Raw genomic sequence first — 20,014 nt, forward strand, 5'->3', positions numbered from 1 at the left:
ATACCCAGAGTGTTGATATGTATGTTGGTGTGTGATAAGGGGTTGAAGCTGGGGCAGGGAGGGGTAAAGGGAATTCCAGATTCCAAACCGCCTTTCTCAGAAACTGCTTCCTTATTTCACTCCCAAATGGTTTCGTTTTTGCTTTAACACCAAGACGTGCGTTTCTCTAGTTTACGATTCCCCAGCAGAAGGAACTATTTTTTCGTATTTACCTTGTCGAAGCATTTTCAAATTTTAAGCATTTCGCTCATTTTCAAAATGGAAGCCAAGTTGGCGCAAACCTCAAAGCCCCGGGGTCATTCTGTCAGAGTGGTGAGGCCATTCCCCCAACTCTCACACGGAACTCAGGCCTCGCAACCAAGTGCCAATCTTGTGGCTCTTCTCGACTCTGCTTCCAATAGTTGTAAGGTCCCCCTAGGTTTCGGAGCTTAGAGCTAGAAGCAGTGCACGAGGTGGAGTCGGAATTAAAATGTCTCTGCAGTAACTCAGTGAGGTAGAAAATCAAAGCGAAGCAAAACCATGTTGAAGCTTTCGCACTAAAGAGTCAGCTCCAGAGTCTAATTAGAGAGTAAGCTACTTCCGGGAGGCCACACCCAGTCTTTTTGTTGCAATTAGTGGGTTTCTTCTTTTTTTGTAAATCTTTCTCTCTGCCAGTTTTCTCCCCTCTGTAAGATATTAAGGCTATAATGTTTCAGGGTCCTGTACTTCATGCATGCTCTTCATTTGTAAGCACAGGGGCGAACCTGGTATTTCACCATGGAGTACATTGGACGCAGTGAAACTCTATCTTCACACGAACTGTGTATACCCACAGACACATTTCAGTGCAGTACTGAGGGAGGCTGCACTGTTAGAGGTGCCCTCTTTTGCATATGATGACAAGCTGAGGCCACATCTGCCCTCTCAGGTGCAGATAAAGGGAAGACGCCCTTGGTGTCCTGGTCAATGTTTACCCCTCAGCTATCATTACTAGAACCCCTTATGTGATCATTACCAAATTCCCGGTTTGTCGCTGGCAAATTGGTTGCCATATTTCCCTCAAGTGTGTCAAAAGTATTTCAGGGCATCCTATGGTTGCGAAATATGCTTTATAAATGCAAGGGTTTTTTTTTGGCTTTGCAAGGGAAGAGGATAAATATTGGGGGGGGAAATGCTAATTTAAAACAATGCCACTTAACGAAATATTGGAAAAAGTGACCAAATGTTTGATCAAATACATAGCTTTCAGGAAGCAACTTAGGAGGAGGAGGAGGGCTAAATCGGGAAGCAGAGAACTCCAGGAGCTGAAGATATGGCCTCTACCAGTACTGCTGAAAATATTTTCTTTACAGGTGTATTTGCCGACATGTCCTGCCTCGCAAATGACATTTTATTTTCTTTGTTTCCATTACCTTAATAAGTAACCAGAATTCACCACGATTTACTGAGCTTCTTTTCAAATCAATATCGTATGGAACATTCCTCAGCAAAACCACATCTCAAACACCATTACTGACAAAGCATAATTTTTATTAATTCGTGGAATATGTCACCCATCCCTAAATTGCCCCAGAGTGGCTTGCTCGGCCATTTCACAGTCAACCATATCGCAGTGGTTCTGGAGTCGCATGTAGGCCAGATAGGCAAGGATGGCAGATTTATTTCCCTAAAGGATATTAGCGAACCGGATGGGTTTTCACGACAGTGGTATTTAGACTTTTAATTGAATTCAAATTTCACCATCTGCCATGATGGGATTTGAACCCAAGTCTGTGTTTCTCTGGATTACCAGTCCAGTAGCAATACCACCAGGCCACTGCCTTCCCCACTGAATGGAAAGCATTGGAACATTTTCTCACAGGTATAGCCCACCACAACAGTCTGACTGAGTCGCCTCACTGCCACAATACCGTAGGACAGAATGCAATTTCTCTAGCTGACTGAGCAGGGCATATGTTTCTGTACCTTTCCCCAACAGGGCGAGACCAGAAAAGCCGTGTGATTGAACTGTCCAATTGGAATGAATGTATGGAATGAAAATTGTCTACAATTGACCCCATAATAGATTCCACTCCACCCAGGCTATTCAGCCCTGTGAATCTGCAGCGACCCTCTGAAACAGCACCTAACCGAGGCCCACTCTCCCCCATCTTAACTTCTTGTTTAAGTGTAACGCTTAATTCCAGTCACACTTCTGATGCTAGATTTTTAGCGTATCCTCTTGCTCATCAGGAGCATTGCCACACGAGATCTGTCAGTAAGTAATTAATAGCAGAAACGTACCTGGAAAGGTCTTTGGGGATTTTAACACAGACGGAGTCAGCAACTGGTTGCTACTCACATGACCTGAACTAAACAATGGTCGATGTAAAAGCCTTTTGAGAATACTGGCTCCTCACTCAGGATCAAGTTAATATTTATCATGTGCAGCTGCAGTTCAATAACTGCACCTAAACGGGTCGAATCAGCAATGATTGCATCAGCAATTAAGGCCAGAAAACTACGGAATGTTGCCAACACATTAAAAAGTGACTCATTTACAAAAAGCCAACACATATTGGATTGCACCTGTTGTTGCCAGTCTCAAAAAGAGGCTTTATCTCGCACCGAGCAGAGTCATCTAGACTCAAAACGTTAGCTCCCTTCTCTCCCCACAGATGCTGTCAGACCTGCTGAGATTTGTCCAGTGTTTTCTGGTTTGTTTGAGATTCTAGCATCCGCAGTAATTTGCTTTTATAGACACAGGCCAGGGGTCACCACCCCTCCCAATCTACATGGTCTCATCCAAGTCGCATACTGACTACAGCCAAAAAGGCACCTATCCAATCCATGTTCAGACTGCCATCAAATTCTCCCTTGACTCTTTTCTCAATGGTGGTGTGTGTCCTGCCACCCTGAGTGCTGTTCCGAAAAGGCGCTCAACATCACTGACCCACTGTTGAAGAGGATGGACCTCTTAAATAACAATATGGACCTCCTCTTGACGCTGGATAATGGGCCCCCTCAATGACATGGAATCTGAAAGATCCACCTTACAGATGCTCCCCCTCCACTGCCGGGGTCCAAGGCTGCTGGCAGCCTCCTTCCCAAACTCCGGACGCAGTCCCAGGCATTGTTCAGGTAAAGTCCCGGCTTCTGCATACCATGGGTGCTATTCTCCCCCTCCCCCACGACGGGTGGGAGAATCGCCGGGGCGCCGCACCACGCCGCCCTGACACCCGCACGCAATTCTCCCCCCCCCCCACCGAAACCAGCGCCGCGAGAATCACGCCAGGCCGCTCGGAGAATCGCCACAAACGGCGAGCGGCGATTCTCTGGCCCGAATGGGCCGGGCAACCAGCGAAAAAAATGACAGTCCCGCCGGCGCCGTTCACCCCCGGTCGCTGCCGACAGTAACTGCGCGGGAACGCTGGGGGGCGGCCTGTTGGGAGCGGTCTGGCCTGCGATCAGGGCCCACCGATCGGCGGGCCGGCCTCTGCCCCGGGCCTACCTCCTTCAGCAGCCGGCCCCAGAACCCCGGTGCCATGTTGGTGAGAGGCCGGTGCGCGTAAGAAGTTCCCCGCGCATGTGGAGGATGGTACGGCCCAACTGCGCATCCGCAGGAATGAGCTGCCCAACTGCGCATGCGCGGGTTGGCGTGGCGTGAACCACTACAGCGCCACGCTGGGCCAGAATAGGTCGTGCCGGGCCCTGTTCACGCTGTCGTGAAAAGCGACAGCGTTCACGACGGCGCGGGCACTTAATCCCAGGAGCGGAGACTCCCGCCCCATGTTGCCCAGACTTGTTCTCGACCGGTGTGAGTTCCCACTGGTTCTGCGGAGAATCGGGCATGAGTGTAAGATTCCGGTCGGGTCTTCATCTGCATCCACGCCGGCCTCCAGCAGATTTCCAGATCCACCATGGCAGGTTCCACAGGAAGATCCTGTGGAAATTCACGCCAGTGTAACCCGCAGCCCTAACCTGCTGCCAACTGGGTGGGTGAATGCATGGCACAGCACACTATTGACACATGCTTGGTGATAAATGTACCCACTGGCTTGAGCAAATGGGGGCAGGATGCCACCAATATGCAGCCCCACTGTGGAATACATTTCATGGCACTCGTTCTCCAGGCACTATGTGGAGAACAGTCACCGGAGCAGATCTCAGGGCGTTCTGTCCACCAGTGCATTTCAGAAGAGTGGAAAAAAAATGCAAAAATGTATATAAATAAGTAAATACATAAGTCATTTTTAAATTTCAGTAATCTTCAAGGCAGTACAGCCCATCTTTAAATGAGGTTTCTTCCTTAGATTTTAAACTTTTTTTTATGCTTCTTGGCGATTTAAAAGTTAAGTTTCTGTGCACAAGTCAGACAAAACACTAAAGGAGGATTCCGAGGTCCCAGCAGTCACGAGAGGCATCCACAGCAACAACAAACAAATCCCAAAGCTATTTTTGGTGCATTCAGCATAGTCACAAGTTTACGTTTTTTGTTTGAAGAGTTTTAAAGTAACATCTGAAAACGCATTCAATGCAATATTGGAGGTGGGTGAGCACGATGACTCACGATTGTTTCTGAAGCTGTCGCGGCCACATTGAAGCTAAGAATTTGAGCTCAGTTCTCAAGCACATTGAAAATCCACTTCCAATGGTTATTTAGTTATCATTTATCATCATGTTCTTGAACCCTTGCCACCTCAGAATTGAAACGTACTATAGTCACCGAGAGTCGGTCACAATAACCTCATTGATAACCGTAGAACTGGATGTGTCGAATGGATTCCTCGTGTCCTATAATGACTCTCCCACGTTTACTGGATCCACCATGTTAGTCCTGGCACTTTGCTGGAGCAACTCGGATCTAATTTCACTGCCACCACCACAACCCCCGCCCTTCCTTGTCCCATACAGCATGCCTCATCCTCTGCTCTAACTGTGCATCAACTTTGCCCCTCAAAAGATACAATGGTCTCCGCCCCAAACACTCCCCACTGTAATGCGTTCTATGTTAACAATTACTTAGAGGAATTAAATTTCAGCTTTCCCGCTTATCCACCTGGATCACTTACATCACAGCGCATTGGGGAGGAATCTTTACAAGATTTGGGGAGGAATCTTTACAATATTAAAATAGCCCATTAAACGTCCGATATCGTAAATCAGAATTATGCAACTTGTTGCAATAAAATAATAAGTGCCAGAATTAATTGCTGACTTTGGGATTCCCGAGCTGAAATGGAGCAGGACCTATAACATTAAGATCAAATATTGCACAGCAATCTTCGTTTGTAATTGCTAATTGAATTTCATCGAACCTATCCTTGGACAAGTGCACCAGAAATCCCCATGGATGTTCTATCTAATCTCCTCCTCTAAACAGCTATTAAGTGCCATGGGATGTTTCACTAGGTTAAAGACTCTGTATAATTACAGTTTGCTGTTTATGAAGCAATTTCTCTGGGGTTTTCACCAATTACCCAGGGTTATGACAGGAACTCCCTTACAAAAAATACTCAACTGTTTGTCTTGCGGCGCGGAGCTCGGTATTTTGTTTAACACTGTTGTTTATATAAAAAAGAAACTGATATATTTAAGACTTTATAATGTGAAAACAGCATGTAATACCACCAAGTCTGAAAAACAGGATGTATGGCTTTGATTGAAATACGTCTGATTTATATACGTCTTATCACATTTTGTGCATGAAACCTCCATTGCATCCCAATGGGCAGTAACCTTACATCACATGGCTGGAATCCTTCGGATTCACTTTTCCCGCTGGCAGCACACCCCCGCCTGTAGGTTTCCAAGCGGATGGGGTGGCTTAAATGGGAAATCCTATCAACTAGCAGCGGGAGTATAGAATCCTGCAGCCAGCGAACGGCACGCCACCGGGAAAGTGACTGGAGGACCGGAGTATCCAGCCCCATGATCCCAATCACAATGCTGCATGAAAACCAGCTGCATTATGAAAGGAACTACTGGTGTTATTTATTGCTCATCGATCAGTGCTGGTTACACATTACGGTTGATCTTGAAACGTGAACTGCACAGGGATTAAAATTTTACCTAGCCTTCATATAACTTACTGGGGTCTGATTAAAAGTAGCGAACGCAATTTTTGTCTCTAACTTCCTGCCTAATCCGCCAACAGTGTCTCATGACTTGCTGCTAAATTCCATTTGTTCTAAAATGGGAGTGAGACTCCATGCAGTGGTAAAAACAGTGGTTTCCTGATTCTTTATTGGCCTCGTTCACTATTCAAACACATTTACTTTTCACTAAAAGCCAAGTGGTGGTGATTGGGGGTGGGGGGTGTGGTGTGGAGAACATGACCCCAAGATAGTATGGCAGTCAGTAACTGTCTCTTACAGATCTGTGGCGGAGACGAAGATTGAACATTAGCCTGCATTCAGTCAAGAGCATAAGCAATGTGCCAAGAAAATTCCCTGGTGGAATGACATTTTTCCTTCACTTACAAATATCCTGACATTTTAGAACGAGGGAATGCAGGCTTCTGCCAACAAACTCCACACCCGATGAAGAAGATCTGAAGGACAGAGTTGGGAGATGGAAGCCCTCCCTCTCGAAGGCTGAAAACCCTCTGTCCTCCAGCACAATAGTTCAGGATTTAATTCTATTGCTTCCCTCTAGGGTTAGGCACACTCAACTGCAAAGTTGGGGCATTTCAATATGTGGTGGGGAGGCCTGTTTTCACAGGGCTTTATTCTTTCATTTCTGTGGAAAGGCACACGGCAGGAGGTAAAACTGCAACTGGGTGGAATGTTTGAATCACAGTTTACTCATGTTGCAGTGCAAGGCTTGAAAAAGGAACAGGAAGAGGCATATCTAGTCCAACCAGATTTGGCTCCTCTCAGTATATTTTGTCAGTGCTGGAAGAGTTGTGAAAGGGGAATAAAAAGTGAATAAGAATATATTGTTCCTGAGAAAGAAGAGGGTACTGTCTGCCTCAAGTGGTGAATATTTCAATGAACAGACGTTCCAGAGAGGAAATGGCGGTGGCTGTCGAAGTGAAGAGAATGCAGGTTTCCACAGCATCCCCACACTGCGTGCAGGCATCCCATGTTGGAGGAGAAGAAAGTCAGAAAGTTTCTTGGTCGATAAAGCCCAGAGTTAATCAGTCATACCCACTGGCCTTGGCAAAGAAGAACCAAAGCAAAGCAACATGCACAATAACTAACTGAAATATATTTGCGCAGCAATGGGTAAATGGACAAATTTGTTTGGAACAGGGCATTATCAGAATCTTGTGGGATAGCTCAGAAACCATAAGGAAACTGACTGAAAGTAAACAATATTTTCACACAATTTTTATTTTAACCGTGGGGTGATACAACAACTTTTTTTTTTACTTTTTTTATTTTAGAGTACCCAATTTTTTCCAATTAAGGGGCAATTTTAGCATGGCCAATCCACTTATTATGCACATCGTTTTGGGTTGTGGGGGCGAAACCCACGCAAACACGGGGAGACTGTGCAAACTCCACATGGACAGTAACCCAGAGCCGGGATCGAACCTGGGACCTTGGCGCCGTGATGCAGCAGTGCTAACCACTGTGCCACCGTGGTGCCCGGGGTGATACAACTTTGAATATAGAAAAGATCCCAGCTTGACCTCCTCACAAGGTGTACAAGGAGGGCCTAGAGCTAGGAAGAGGGTATAGTTTGTTGCAAATAGGGGTAGGATGGGGGAGGTGAAAGGGTTAGAACATGCAATTGAGAAAACTCTCCAAGAGTCAGCAGAATGAGAGATAGAAAGGCAAAATGCTTCTGGGGCCAAAAAGGTTCCAGGGGACATGGTCATCAAGTCTGAATTACTGGCCAGCAAATAACGTGCAGAAAGGAATAATTTCCTCCACAGACTAGGCAGGGATGGGGCTCAAGTGTGGCAGGGTACTCTGCTCTTCGGTGCAACACGATGGGCCAAATGGCCTCCTTCTGCCCTGTAACAATCCCGTGAATCTTCAATCCATTTGTTCCCAGTGTCTAATAATCCGTGTGTATTATGATGCGAAATTCTTAGCAGCTAGGCTGATGTGGATTGGTTTTCAGATACCAAATGCACACAGGGAACAATCCCCAAAGCCAAGACCAGAAACCCAAGAGTAAGTGCTCCTTGGCCCTCATCTTAATAGTAGCGACACACTGTAGGCACCAAGCAACATGCCAATTGGCATTTCCCAATTGTTACCCTAATTTTGACCAATTTGGATGCGGAGCCAGCCACAGATAAGTCCAGTTGGGAAGGGGACCAAAGGTGGGTTGGTATTATCCCACAGTTTTTCCATGAAGCCAAAGGTAATTCCTGCTCCCTCGGAGTCCACATCAATGTAAAGTTCAGACTAAACACAGTCTTTGCTTGATGGCCTCAGTGGTCCTTTTAAGGCCTAATGTTAGGCCATTGTCGAACAAGAGCAAAAAAATGTGTCTCACCAATCTTGCTTGGGGGGGACTTCAAAAAGGCACAGAACCCTGCTTCGCAAATTCCATGCAGGACCTTGTAAGTGCAATTTAGTACATGTTTACATTGGGAAGCATTTACAGTCACTAAATTCTCTACCAAGATCTTTTTAAACCTCTGCATTTCGTGAAATTTCCAAAATGGCAAATGATGGCTGCCAAAGTAATGTCCTTATTGAGGTCAGGGTTGCTGCCACTTTGGAGATAGGTCTTGAACATTGAGGCAGCAAGAGTGGCGCTACCTTTAGTTTGCCCTGTGCTGAAGTCTGGTGCTGCCTTCAAATTTAATTCTGCATTATTAATGCATCTAAAATTGATTAAAAAGTAGATCTTCCTTGGCACTGAGTATGGGCGTAGCCAAGGGACAGATTTAGAAGGACTGGAGCATTATACCATGTAAATTTGAAACAACTTGAGTGTAGAACCCTATGAATTTTGGTGTGTGCTTTCAAGGCCACCATGCTTAATTGCCCTGAATATACAGAGACTGAGCTCCAATTGGAGAGCAACTTATTAGGCTGAACAGTTTGGCAGTTACTTGTAAATATCAGACTTATCAATCAGTAGAAACCAGTCAGGAAACCGCTGGTTTTGTCTTTTTGTTTGGAAACAATGCCTTTTATATATAAGATGACATCAGTAACTCGCATGGAAGATGCCTCAAGTATGACAAATGCATCTTAATTTCTTTTTCATATACACACACTATGTAGTTATGGCAGAGCAAGAGATGGCCTTGATCCCATCTCGTCAATTCAAGTTAGTTAACAGAGGTAAAAGAAAACATAGGTGGAGACAAGGAGGCAATTTAGCCTACCAGGGTGATGAGGGTTTAAGGCCCCTGTCTTGTGATCACAGTGTTTGCAAATGCCCTCTTCCTTGGCCACGTGGCATGACACATTTCAAGCCTAGCTTTGCACTGCTAACTAAATCTTGGGGAAAATCTGTCACTTGCCCGATGGTACTCCAGTACAATTTCTCCCACGTCCTTCTTGTGCTCCCAGAATCACCAGGGTCAAAATCGAGAGACATCAGCGCTCGTTGCAGTTGCCTCCGGCTGGACCCTGTTATGCCACTTAACGTACAAAAGAGAAAAGAATAAAGTTAGGGATTAAGAACAGTGGCCAGTGGCCCCCAGGTCTGGGGTGCTACTGGTTTTACAGGCTACATCAAGCAGAAAATGTTCTTCTGTGGCAGAAAGTGCTCTTCTGTAGCCCGGTGGGAGAGGAAAAGGTGCAGGAAAAAAAAAGGCCAAGCCTTTCCTGGGTAATTTTTCTTTTCTTGAAGTGAGGGGATGCGTCTCTGGGAAAGAGAGCAACTTTTCAGTTTGGCCTCATTTCATTCAGCCTGAGCTTTCATTCTACTGAATTGAATTGTAGGAAGAGATGGGTGGGCTGTGTAATGGGTGGCCAATTCGCTACCACCCATCTTGCGCCCTTGTCAAAAGTAGAACTTCAAGCCACCATTCCTCACGTTCCCAGATCGAGTAAAATGTATTAAATAAAGAATAAATGCTCCCTCTACTCTAGCCCAACATGCCTCAACCCCAACTTAGGGTGCAGCATCTTGATATCATCGACCCCGCCCCTCTGACTTTTCCAATTCAGAGAGCAGACAAAAGGAGAATTGCTCCTGCCATCAATATGGATTGGGTTCAAACCCTAGCACCAGAAGTGAAAGGTCAGCATCTAATCGGCCTCGAAGGAAGAAGGGTTACTTGAGCAGCGTTTAACTGAGGAGAGGGTATCTTTGAACAAAAAAGGATGAGGTCGATGTGTGTGTGGTGGGGGGGGGGGGGTGTTGGAGAAATACCACAAGAGCAAAATAAATCATTGTCCGCAGTTTAATAAAACGGCCAAAGATCTGATGCTTGGATCACCTTTGGCGAGTCCTACTGGATGTGTAAGTTTAGGACAGGACCAAGTTTGGCTGTGGCAGCTTCTGCAGTCAATATTCCCTCACAAAGCTTGCACAGCCAGAATGGTACAAGAGAGCTACCAGCACCCAGAACTGTACTCCAGCAAGAGGGCAACTATTACAGGTTGGCAGCAGGAAAGAGTTCCTCGTCATTGCCTCTCTGAATTTAAAAATAGTACCAAGTGTTCATGTACTTTGGAAGGAGACCGTGAGAAGTTCCATGCAAGCCTTGCAGTTCACAATCAGCTGATGGGAGCTACAAAATTAATCAAACAGCAACACGGCTTCCACGTGAACGTCAAAGGGCAACGTGTGAAGCACAGGTTGGAATGCAACAATCAGTATATTAAACAATTATTACCACTGGCAATACCATGTGGGTGAAGAGCCATCACCGTAGCCACAACGGAACCCAAACTGGTTCAGAATCGGAACGAAGGGGTTTTCTTTCCTCTGTGCGGAATGCGCGCTGGTTAACGTGTGCGTTAAAATCCTGCCCAAACTGCTATCCCCTTTAACTGCAGCCGTTGAACCAGTTTGTTGCAACAGACAGAATTAAACCCCCCCAACAGTCAAGTCAAAAGAGAGAAAAATAGAGTTCAGTCATCTCAGCTTACTGAAGGGGGAGGGGGGGTCACCACCACCGCGAACTGCTTGGCGGACCTTTCCACAGCGCTCATGTACGGCGCGACGTTAACCAGTTCAGCCGCGATGCAATTATGTCGCCGACCATAGCTGCACGAGAAAATACATTTTAGAGTGCACAAAACAAATCCAGCGAGAAATGCCCGACAAAAACTCACAAGACAACAGTCCATGCAGAAACAAGCACCATCACTCCCATGCATAAAACAAAACACCTTGGGTGAGCAAAGGTGGCCGGAATTGTAACTCTCTCCCCCCCCCCCCCCCCCCCCCCCGTATCACTTGGTCACCAACACCTCCTGGGGTTTCACCCAAGCAAAGAGCTAGCTGCCTTTAAAAGCGGTTTCATCAGCAGAGGGAGGGAGAGAGAGCGTGAGATCACGAGAGGGAATGAAAACCAACTTGGTTGCCACTGGCAAGAGTGACCGACGCTCTCCCACTCCTCCCTCTGTGAGTGAGGGTAGGGTTTCAGCGTCACTCACCTATACAAAGATTACCCGGCAACTGGGGGAAACTTGTGGAGCTATAAGAGAAAAGACACATGTTTGAATTTTGTTGTTCAAAATGAACTACACAAGTATGTTGCGTAACATCCCCACCACCACCACCACCTCTCCCCCTTCGGAAATCATCTCCCATCCCCGTTTCTCTCCAAAACACCAACCCGACACTTTTCCTGGGGGCGCGGATTCACTCTGCACTGCATGTCCCATAGAAAAATAGCTTAATCCTTGGACACGTGGCCATTCTTTGCGCTTGAGCACGGACACACTATTTAACCGCGTGCGCCTCACAAGCGAACCTGAAAACATCCAGCCCAATGTCCTTGTGTGCATTTTATAGCAGGAACTAGAATCCTGTTGGATTTGGCCCCTGGCTCAGTGGCACTGAAACTAGTTCTATGATTGTCAACACCCTGGATGTGATCAGCTAACGCAACGCAGACCAACAAATTACAGCCGAGATTTACAATTAATTTGCTCCAACAACTTCTGCAGGATTTGCATTAACAAAGCAATTTTTATGACCTCAGGAAGTCGCCATGGGCTGCATGCCCAAAAAGGTGGTTTTGAAGAAGTGTAGACACTGTAGTAACCTCAGAAATAAGGCAGTCAATTTGCACACAGGGAACTCCCAGCAACAACGAGGTAAATCACCAGCGTTGTTTGTTGAGGGATGAATATTTGCCAGGACACTGCTCTTCTTCAAAGCAGAGCCATAGGATCATTTACTCCCACCTGGGAAGCCACGGTTTAATGTGTCACCCAAAGGACAACACTCCGACACTGCAGCAGTCCCCCTGTACTGCACTGATGTGTCAGCCTTGATCAGGTGCTCAAGTCTCTGGAGTGGGACTTCCCATGACCTTCTGACGAAGACACAAGCGCGCTACCCAATTAAGTCATGGCTGTTAAAAACCTTGCAACTCATACTTGGAAGATCAGAATGGCTCAACTCGTGCCACTGGACTAGCACTAGTGACTGGATAAGTAATCTGGGTTCAAATCCTACTACGGCAGCGGATGGAATTTGAATTCAGTTGATAACAATCTGAAATATAAAGCGAGTGTCAGTGATAGTAACCATGAAACAATCTTCAACTGTTGTGAAAACCCATCTGATTCACTCATCCCCTTTCAGGAAGGAAATCTGCCGTCCTTGCCGGATCTGGCCTACATATGACTCCAGACCCACAGCAACTTGGTTGGCTCTTAATTGCCTGAAGAAGCCAATCAGTTCAAGGGCAATTAGGGATAGGCAACAAATTCTAGCCTTGCCAGAGTTGCCCAAATCCCATGAAAGAATAAAGAAAAAAAATCTAATGTCGTCTATCTATAAGGTCACCAGCACCGAAAGTTGTGCTCAGGTCAGAGGTTTGAACATCTTGAAAACTCACTTCCTGGCGAGCCTTCAATAAGCTGAAGGTAACAAAACTGACTTTATAAGTACCCAATTCAAAGGTTAATTTATCTCCTGGCCCCCAAGGTAAGTGGTATGTTAAAGGGAAAACCATCTACAATATTGATCTTTGGCAAAGCCTTAAAAGACATTTACAGCCTTACACGGAAGGCAAGTTCAAGGATACCTGAACGTAGATAGCTTCTCTTAAAGGGCCATTGTCATCTCCTGATACTGACCAGTTGCAAAGAGAGGTGTATGCAATAACTGATCACAAGCATATCACCTCTTAAAAGAAAAGGCTCTACAATTCAAAAACTATTGAACCAAAGAACAAAAACAAGACAGTGGAAAAAGAAAAGAATCCTAAGAAAAAAGCTGTTCTGAATTAATTCAGCCTTGGCTTTGACTTTCCACCTGTATGGCACTGTGTATAAAGTGGGAAACGGGAGTTGAGAGTTATCAATTCAGATCAGTCATGATCTCATTGAATGACGGAGCAGACTCGATTGGCCGTGTGACCTACTGCTGCTCCTACATCTTCTGGTCTTATGGTTCAACAGTATAGTTTTTCAGCAAGTTGTGAAGTTGTGCCCAGTTTTAAAGACTTTTGCATTTTTGTCTCTCTCCTCACTCGGTGTCTTACAGTGTGGAGGCATTGCATCCAACTACATATAATATACAGCACAAACTCAGGACGTTCGACCCAACTGATCCTTTTTAACGCTCTTTCCACTCTTCTGCAGAACATTCTACTCATTTCTCCCTCAGGAATTTATCTAGCAAAATGCCGCTATCTATTCCTTCGCGAATTTCAAAAACTCTGAGTAAATATGTTTCTGCTGAATGTTTTCACTATCTAATATTTGTACATTGAGAGTTCAGGAAAACAAAAGTAGATATAAGGGATTTATATATGTATTGGTAAACAGTAGAAATTAGGTATAGTTTTAAGTGAGTTTAATCTCATTTTTCTATGCCTGGAAGTTAGATTCATGCTGGGCAAAGGTGTTTAATCATAGCTTATTATCACAAGTAGGCTTCAATTAAGTTACTGTGAAAAGCCCCTGGTCACCACATTCTGGCACTTTTCAGAGAGACCGGTACGGGAATGTGTATGTGTGGGGGTTGGTTAAGCTCCAACTGTGTTTCTATTGTGCAGAGAGATTGCTACAGCGTAAAAAATAAATAAAAGGCATTGCTTAGCAACTGGTGCCTTGTAAGGTAGAGAGAATATTTTAAGTTTTCGTTTTGCTAATTTGATTGTAGTTGGAGACAGGACTTCAGGAAGTGAACCTCTCTCAACTCTGCTCGAAGAAAGACTATAGAAAAGGCCGGAGCTGAAAAGAGGCGGGCTTCTTAAAGTGCTGGTTACAGTCCAGATATCCAGGGAATGTTTTAGATTAATGGAGTTAAGTGGACAGAGACCAATGTATTGTTCAGAAGAATTCAAGGAAGAGTAAGCAAAGTGTTCTGAGTTGTTTTTTATAACTTTGAAGAACCCAATTTATTTTTCCCAATTGAGGGGCAATTTAGCGTGCCCAATCTACCTACCCTGCACATCTTTGGGTCGTGGGGGTGATACCCATGCAGACACGGAGAGAATGTGCAAACTCCACATGTTCTGAGTTAAAGAGAAGTAGTAATCAGATTTAAAGTGGGACAGCAACCTTCAAAGGTAAAACAAACATCAGCTGCCAGTTTGATACCGCCTGGGAATAAAGACTAAAAAGCAAGGTGAGCAGTTAGCACTGCAATCAAGACAAAGAAATCCTCATGGGGTTGGTGTAAAATCCTCGACTGGATTCTCAATTTAAAGTTGATGGAAGCTTTGTTTAAAATTTGGAAAACTTGGTCTGGATTTCGGAAAGGGAAACATAATTATGAGAGGAGATTTTAAAACGTGTTTTGGGGAGTGGAGTTTGGAAACGCTCACGTGACAATCATCTCGGGGGATTCTGAGGAGAAATCCACAAACATCCACTTGGGGTTCAGAGTGGAGAGTGTATTTGCCCACAGTCATCTTGTGCGCTTAAAAGAGACTTTGTGTATTAATGAGACCTTATGTTTGAGATGTAGTTTGTAACCCATGTTAATGTTAAAATCGGTGTAATTGTTAAGGTGGATGGGGGGGAGGGGGGGTGGTGGTGGAAAGTAAGAGAATATTGCATCATAATCCAATTTTTTCATGCTTAATAAATTTTTTCTGCGAAAACAAATAATCAGTCCTGTGATTTTGTTCTTCCATGTTTTATAAAAAACAGAAAATGTTAGTGGGCTGGATTCTCCATCGGCAGGATCCTCCACTTCGCCGGGACTGCACTCACGCCCATAGATTTCCTGACGGCGTAGGGGTGCCCACAATGGGAAACCCCATAGCTAACTGGCGGGACGGAGGATCTTGCCCACTGTATTTTGAACTAGGCTTCCATTCTGGGATCTTCCCGTCCAGTTATATCATCAACTGGGATCGTTGGGGCGGCATGGTAGCACAGTGGTTAGCATTGCCGCCTCACAGCACCGGGGACTCGGGTAACACTGTCTGTACGGAGTCTGTGTGTTCTCCCCGTAGGTTTCCTCCGGATACTCCGATTTCCTCCCACAAGTCCCGAAAGACATGCGGTTAGGCAAATTGGACATTCTGAATTCTCCCTCTGTGTACCCGAACAGGCGCCGGGATATGGTGACCAGGGGATTTTCACAGTAACTTCATTGCAGTGTTAATGAAATTAAATGAAAATGAAAATCACTTATTGTCACAAGTAGGCTTCAAATGAAGTTACTGTGAAAAGCCCCTAGTCACCACATTCCGGCGCCTGGCCGGGGAAGCTGGTACGGGAATTGAACCGTGCTGCTGGCCTGCCTTGGTCTGCTTTCAAAGCCAGCAATTTAGCCCTGTGCTATACCAGCCCCATGTAATGTAAGCCTACTTGTGTCACTAATAAAGATTATTATTGTAACAGGTGTCAGAATGGGTTCTCTTTTCCTGGAAGCAAGGCTTTTTGAGTCGAAGCAATGTCCCCTCAGACCTTCTCAGCCCCTAACAGCTTTGCCCAATGTGTCAGCGACGAGTCAGGTGACAAAAAAATAATCCCTGCAGATGAAGCTCTGCTCTCTCTCTCTCTCACCACATCTGCAAAAAAAAAACCCCGCCTCAGCCCACCAAGAATCGCAATCTCTTTCTCACTCACCAAGTTTCACTTCTGCCGAGAGCTACCAGTGGCGTCTCTGAAAAAACACAGAACATGTGCACTTCACTGTGAAAACACCCAACCGCTTCCCCAATACGTGGGGAGAGTTGCAAGTCAAACAGGTTCAAGTAAAGGCATGGGGAGGGGGTGGGGAGGAAGAGGAAGGATAGAAGCGAAGACAAAATTGATGCAGTCCCAACTGCTCAAGTAAAGTAGCATCTTAAAAAAAAAACACATTTATGCTCACAGCGTCATTACAACTTGTATAAAGTCAGGGAGGGATCAGAACATTGAGTCAGAAACATGCAAAGGGGAGAAATTATACTGCTGCCCCACTTTTCTTTCATGATGTGGAGATACCGGCGTTGGACTGGGGCGAGCACAAACACCAGGTTAAAGTCCAACAGGTTTGTTTTGAATCACTAGCTTTCGGAGCACAGTTCCTGGTGAGGAAGGAGCTGCGCTCGGAAAGCTAGTGATTCAAAACAAACCTGTTGGACTTTAACCTGGTCCTTTCAGCCAAGGGATTTGCATTGTTGGGGGGTGGGGGCGCGGGGGGGGTTTGAGAGAGAGAGAGAGAGAGTTGTGGCAGCATTGGGTCAGTCAGCCCCTCCCCAATGTATTTGACACAATTATAGAGAAGGATTTCTTGGTCTGGCAATACCTCGATGTATCCACGGGTGGAGTTTGAACAGTGAGAGGGGTGGGGGGTCAAAGCAAAAAAAAAGTGCAATCCGGAGGTTGACCATCTTCGAGCACCCAGCCATCAACCCCCTCCCCAGTCATGGGCCTCCACTGCTGTGCCAAACACATATGCCTGTTGTATTTTCACCCCCACCCTCCTCTCTTCATAATCCTTAGGGGCTGGTTTAGCACAGGGCTAAATCGCTGGCTTTTAAAGCAGAGCAAGGCAGGCCAGCCGCACGGTTCAATTCCTGTACCAGCCTCCCTGAACAGGCGCCGGAATGTGGCAACTCAGGGCTTTTCACAGTAACTTCATTTGAAGCCTACTTGTGACAATAAGCGATTTTCATTTTCATGCTTCCGCCTAACCGTTACCGAGTTATTTATTCTATATGTACACAAGTGTATTCTACCCCGCAGTGTAAAGAGAGAGTGCATCTTATCGGTGAACAAACAGTGCTCACTAATTCCTTCTCAAGCCCAATGTTTATTTTGTCTCGGTATCAGACGGCGCGGTACTTTTTTAAAACTTATTTTGATCATAAATCCCCCAGAAAACGTTTCTCATGAGCCGGAGGTGTTTTATTTATTTATTTATTTGGGGGAGGGGGGGGGGGGGGTCTCTTGTCCAAGTCAATTCAAACCGAACAGTTTAAACAAACTGCTTCCTCTGGGTCGAGGAGGGTAAATATTGATTCTTCAGCCCCAGTGCAAAAGCTGCAGAAACTTTCTCCGAGTTGGGGAACTGCGTTGGCAAGTCAGTGGATCGAGGGGTTTGTGAGGAAATGGACTGAGACCCACACAGGCGGCAGTCCCTCTGGATAAACCCCCGACAACACTGAGGTCCCAGCGTGAGGGGCGGTGGCGGACGAACTTCACTGTGGGGGTCGTCTGGCGCGTTTTCCTTTCTGCTTCTCCAGTGAAAAATCGTTTAAGTGGTGCCTGTCGGGCTGAGGGACACGGGAAGAGCCGGGACCACCAGAAGGTCCTCTGCTGAAAATAGTAACTTCATTGCCAGCGTCAGGCCGCTTGTGACACTGATAAATGGGAAGCCAAGGCAAGGAATTTATCCCGCCCACCCCCGCAGAGGGTCAGTCAAGTGTTGACCACCCTCTCCCCCTCAGAGACATCTTTGACCAGATATTTTGGTGTTTAGTCGTGTGGTGAATGTAGTGTGAGTAAACCCATTGCCGGCACGTTTAGAAGAAAAAAAATATATTAAAAAAATATTACACAGCTTCTGTTATGCCGAAGTTTGGGAATGCTCCAAATAAAACCGTTCCAGCGCATAACTTGGGACGCGAGATCTCGACATGTAAAACAAAAATTGGATGATCCGTCAAAAATATATCTATATATATTTTCATTTCCATTACGACTTAACTCAAGACCCTTCACCAGAAACGCTCTCGAAAGTGACTCGCTCGGTAATTTAGGGAGTTTTTTTTTAAAGTCACACGCGAAACTTAAATTTGGGATATTTTAAAGTCATACATGAATGATAACCCGGGCGGGGGGACTTTAAAATCATTAAACAAAAGCAGAAAATGCTGGGCAATCTCAGCAGGTTTGACATCGTCTGTGGAATGAGAAGGGGGTCTGCTCTCAGCATTTATTAAGATTATAGCATTATAAATTTGATCAAATGTGATCAAAATCGTAAAGAGGATGGGGAAGAACGACTTTAAAATCATAAAAGGCGATTTGAGGAGGAGGAGGAGGGGGGGTGGGGGAGAGAGAGACTTTGAAACCACATATTATTCGCGGGAGCTTTTAAAACTTTTAATTTGGGGGAACTTTTGACTTACCTTTTGGGGGACTTGAACTCCTGTGAAAGAAGGGAGAGAGGCCGGTGTCGGGGTGAAGTGAGGGAGGACCGAAGTTGCACAAAAAAGAAACACTAATTTCTAGGCAGGATTAGTAAAAGCAATGGCATTTGCATCGTGTGAGTGTGAGTGGTGGGAAAGGAATGAAGCCAGGGTGCAGTCCTTACCTCCAAGATCCTTTCTAGAGCCGCTTGGGTGAGGCAGGGGTGTTCCTTGAGGATCTCCGACTTCTGCAGCTTGTAATGTTTCGCCGCCTCGGTCCAATTCGGTTCTTCCAGCACTTGGAAGATGGCAGCGCCGATTGACAAGTAGAAGATGATGGCTGAAGTCAGCAAGGGGCCCCTGTCTACCATACTTTTCCCTTAATTTAGAGGAAAAAAAAGTGGACGGCCGGCAAAACCCCGCGAGAGGAGAAAAGCAAAGGAGCAAACCCCCGTCCTCCCTTCCGATATGCATATAAATAAATAGATAAAACAGCACTTTTGTTGGCGAGATCCGCGTTTGAATTTGTGGCGCTCTTTGCCCGGCGCTTGCGCGCTGTCTTCCCCAGCGGCACAAAAAAAAACTTTCCTCAAGTTTTCTTCACCCTTTCTCCACCTCCTCCCAAAAATTAAACTTTTTTTTGGGGGGGTAGAAGAAAAAAATCCCCCCTGCCCTAATATAAAAAATAAACACTCTCAGAAACAGTCACCGTAAAGAGGGGAGGGGGATAAAATTGGTGGGGGGGGGGGGGGGGGTTTCTTCTCCTCAGAAAAAAAAGTAAATAGTTTCTGGAAACTTTTTTGAATGCTTTTTCTAAAAATAAAATAATAATAAATAAATAGAGACAAAGTTGTCTGTTGTGGGAAGCCGGATTTTGGGGGTTTTTTTTCCCCCTCCTTGCTGGTGTTTAGGACACGTGTCGGTGGCTCGGTGCGGACCCAGTTTAAAAGTCTACAGCACCAGTGCAACACTTCATATCTGGAGCTGTGGCTCTGAGGAATTTATCATCGTCCGGGAGGTGGAGTTACTTCCCGCCCTCTGCCCGGCGCAACAAGGTTTTTTTAAAAAATCCTAAACGTATAAATGCAATCTACATGAGTACACAGATAACATCCGAAGTGGGTAAAATGCACAGCTTCTGAACGAGGTCAGGGCTGGAAGATAATAAGAGGGTGGAAATTTAAAATAAAAACATTTAAAATGAGAGGGGGTGGAGAAGCGTTCATTTTCGCTCCCGAAATGCCCGTTCTTGTTTGCAAGTCGAAGTTAGAACTCCTTTTGCAATTTGTTGCCAGTGAGCTTTGAAAGCTGGCACCTGATCCCAAAGAGCCCAAGCCAGCGTCGGGACGATTTGGGAACATTCCTGATGTACACACGTTTGAAGATTGAAATGCTTCATTCATGCAATCCCCCCACCCACAAATCTTT

At 45.7% G+C, this 20,014-nt stretch overlaps 1 protein-coding gene across 6 annotated transcripts in view; it reads right to left on the reverse strand.

The window, feature by feature from the left end:
* The window catches only part of kcnk5a (potassium channel, subfamily K, member 5a), a 38,022-nt gene extending 18,395 nt beyond the window's left edge, over window positions 1-19,627 (reverse strand). The window contains exons 1-4 of one of the 6 annotated variants that reach the window (XM_038799037.1): window positions 18,772-18,924; window positions 16,095-16,131; window positions 11,487-11,527; window positions 10,977-11,094 (exon numbers count right to left, since the gene is read on the reverse strand). In XM_038799037.1, the coding sequence (XP_038654965.1) occupies window positions 10,977-11,039 (63 nt within the window). In that variant the 5' untranslated portion in view covers window positions 11,040-11,094; window positions 11,487-11,527; window positions 16,095-16,131; window positions 18,772-18,924. Of the gene's footprint in view, window positions 1-10,976; window positions 11,095-11,486; window positions 11,528-12,437; window positions 13,927-16,094; window positions 16,132-18,771 lie in introns of those variants that run through there. The other 5 variants (XM_038799035.1, XM_038799039.1, XM_038799038.1 and 2 more) reach the window with 5 other exon arrangements.
* Between the last annotated feature and the right edge of the window lie 387 nt (window positions 19,628-20,014).

The sequence above is a fragment of the Scyliorhinus canicula genome, chromosome 6, assembly GCF_902713615.1.
Source record: "Scyliorhinus canicula chromosome 6, sScyCan1.1, whole genome shotgun sequence".
Lineage (NCBI taxonomy): Eukaryota > Metazoa > Chordata > Chondrichthyes > Carcharhiniformes > Scyliorhinidae > Scyliorhinus > Scyliorhinus canicula.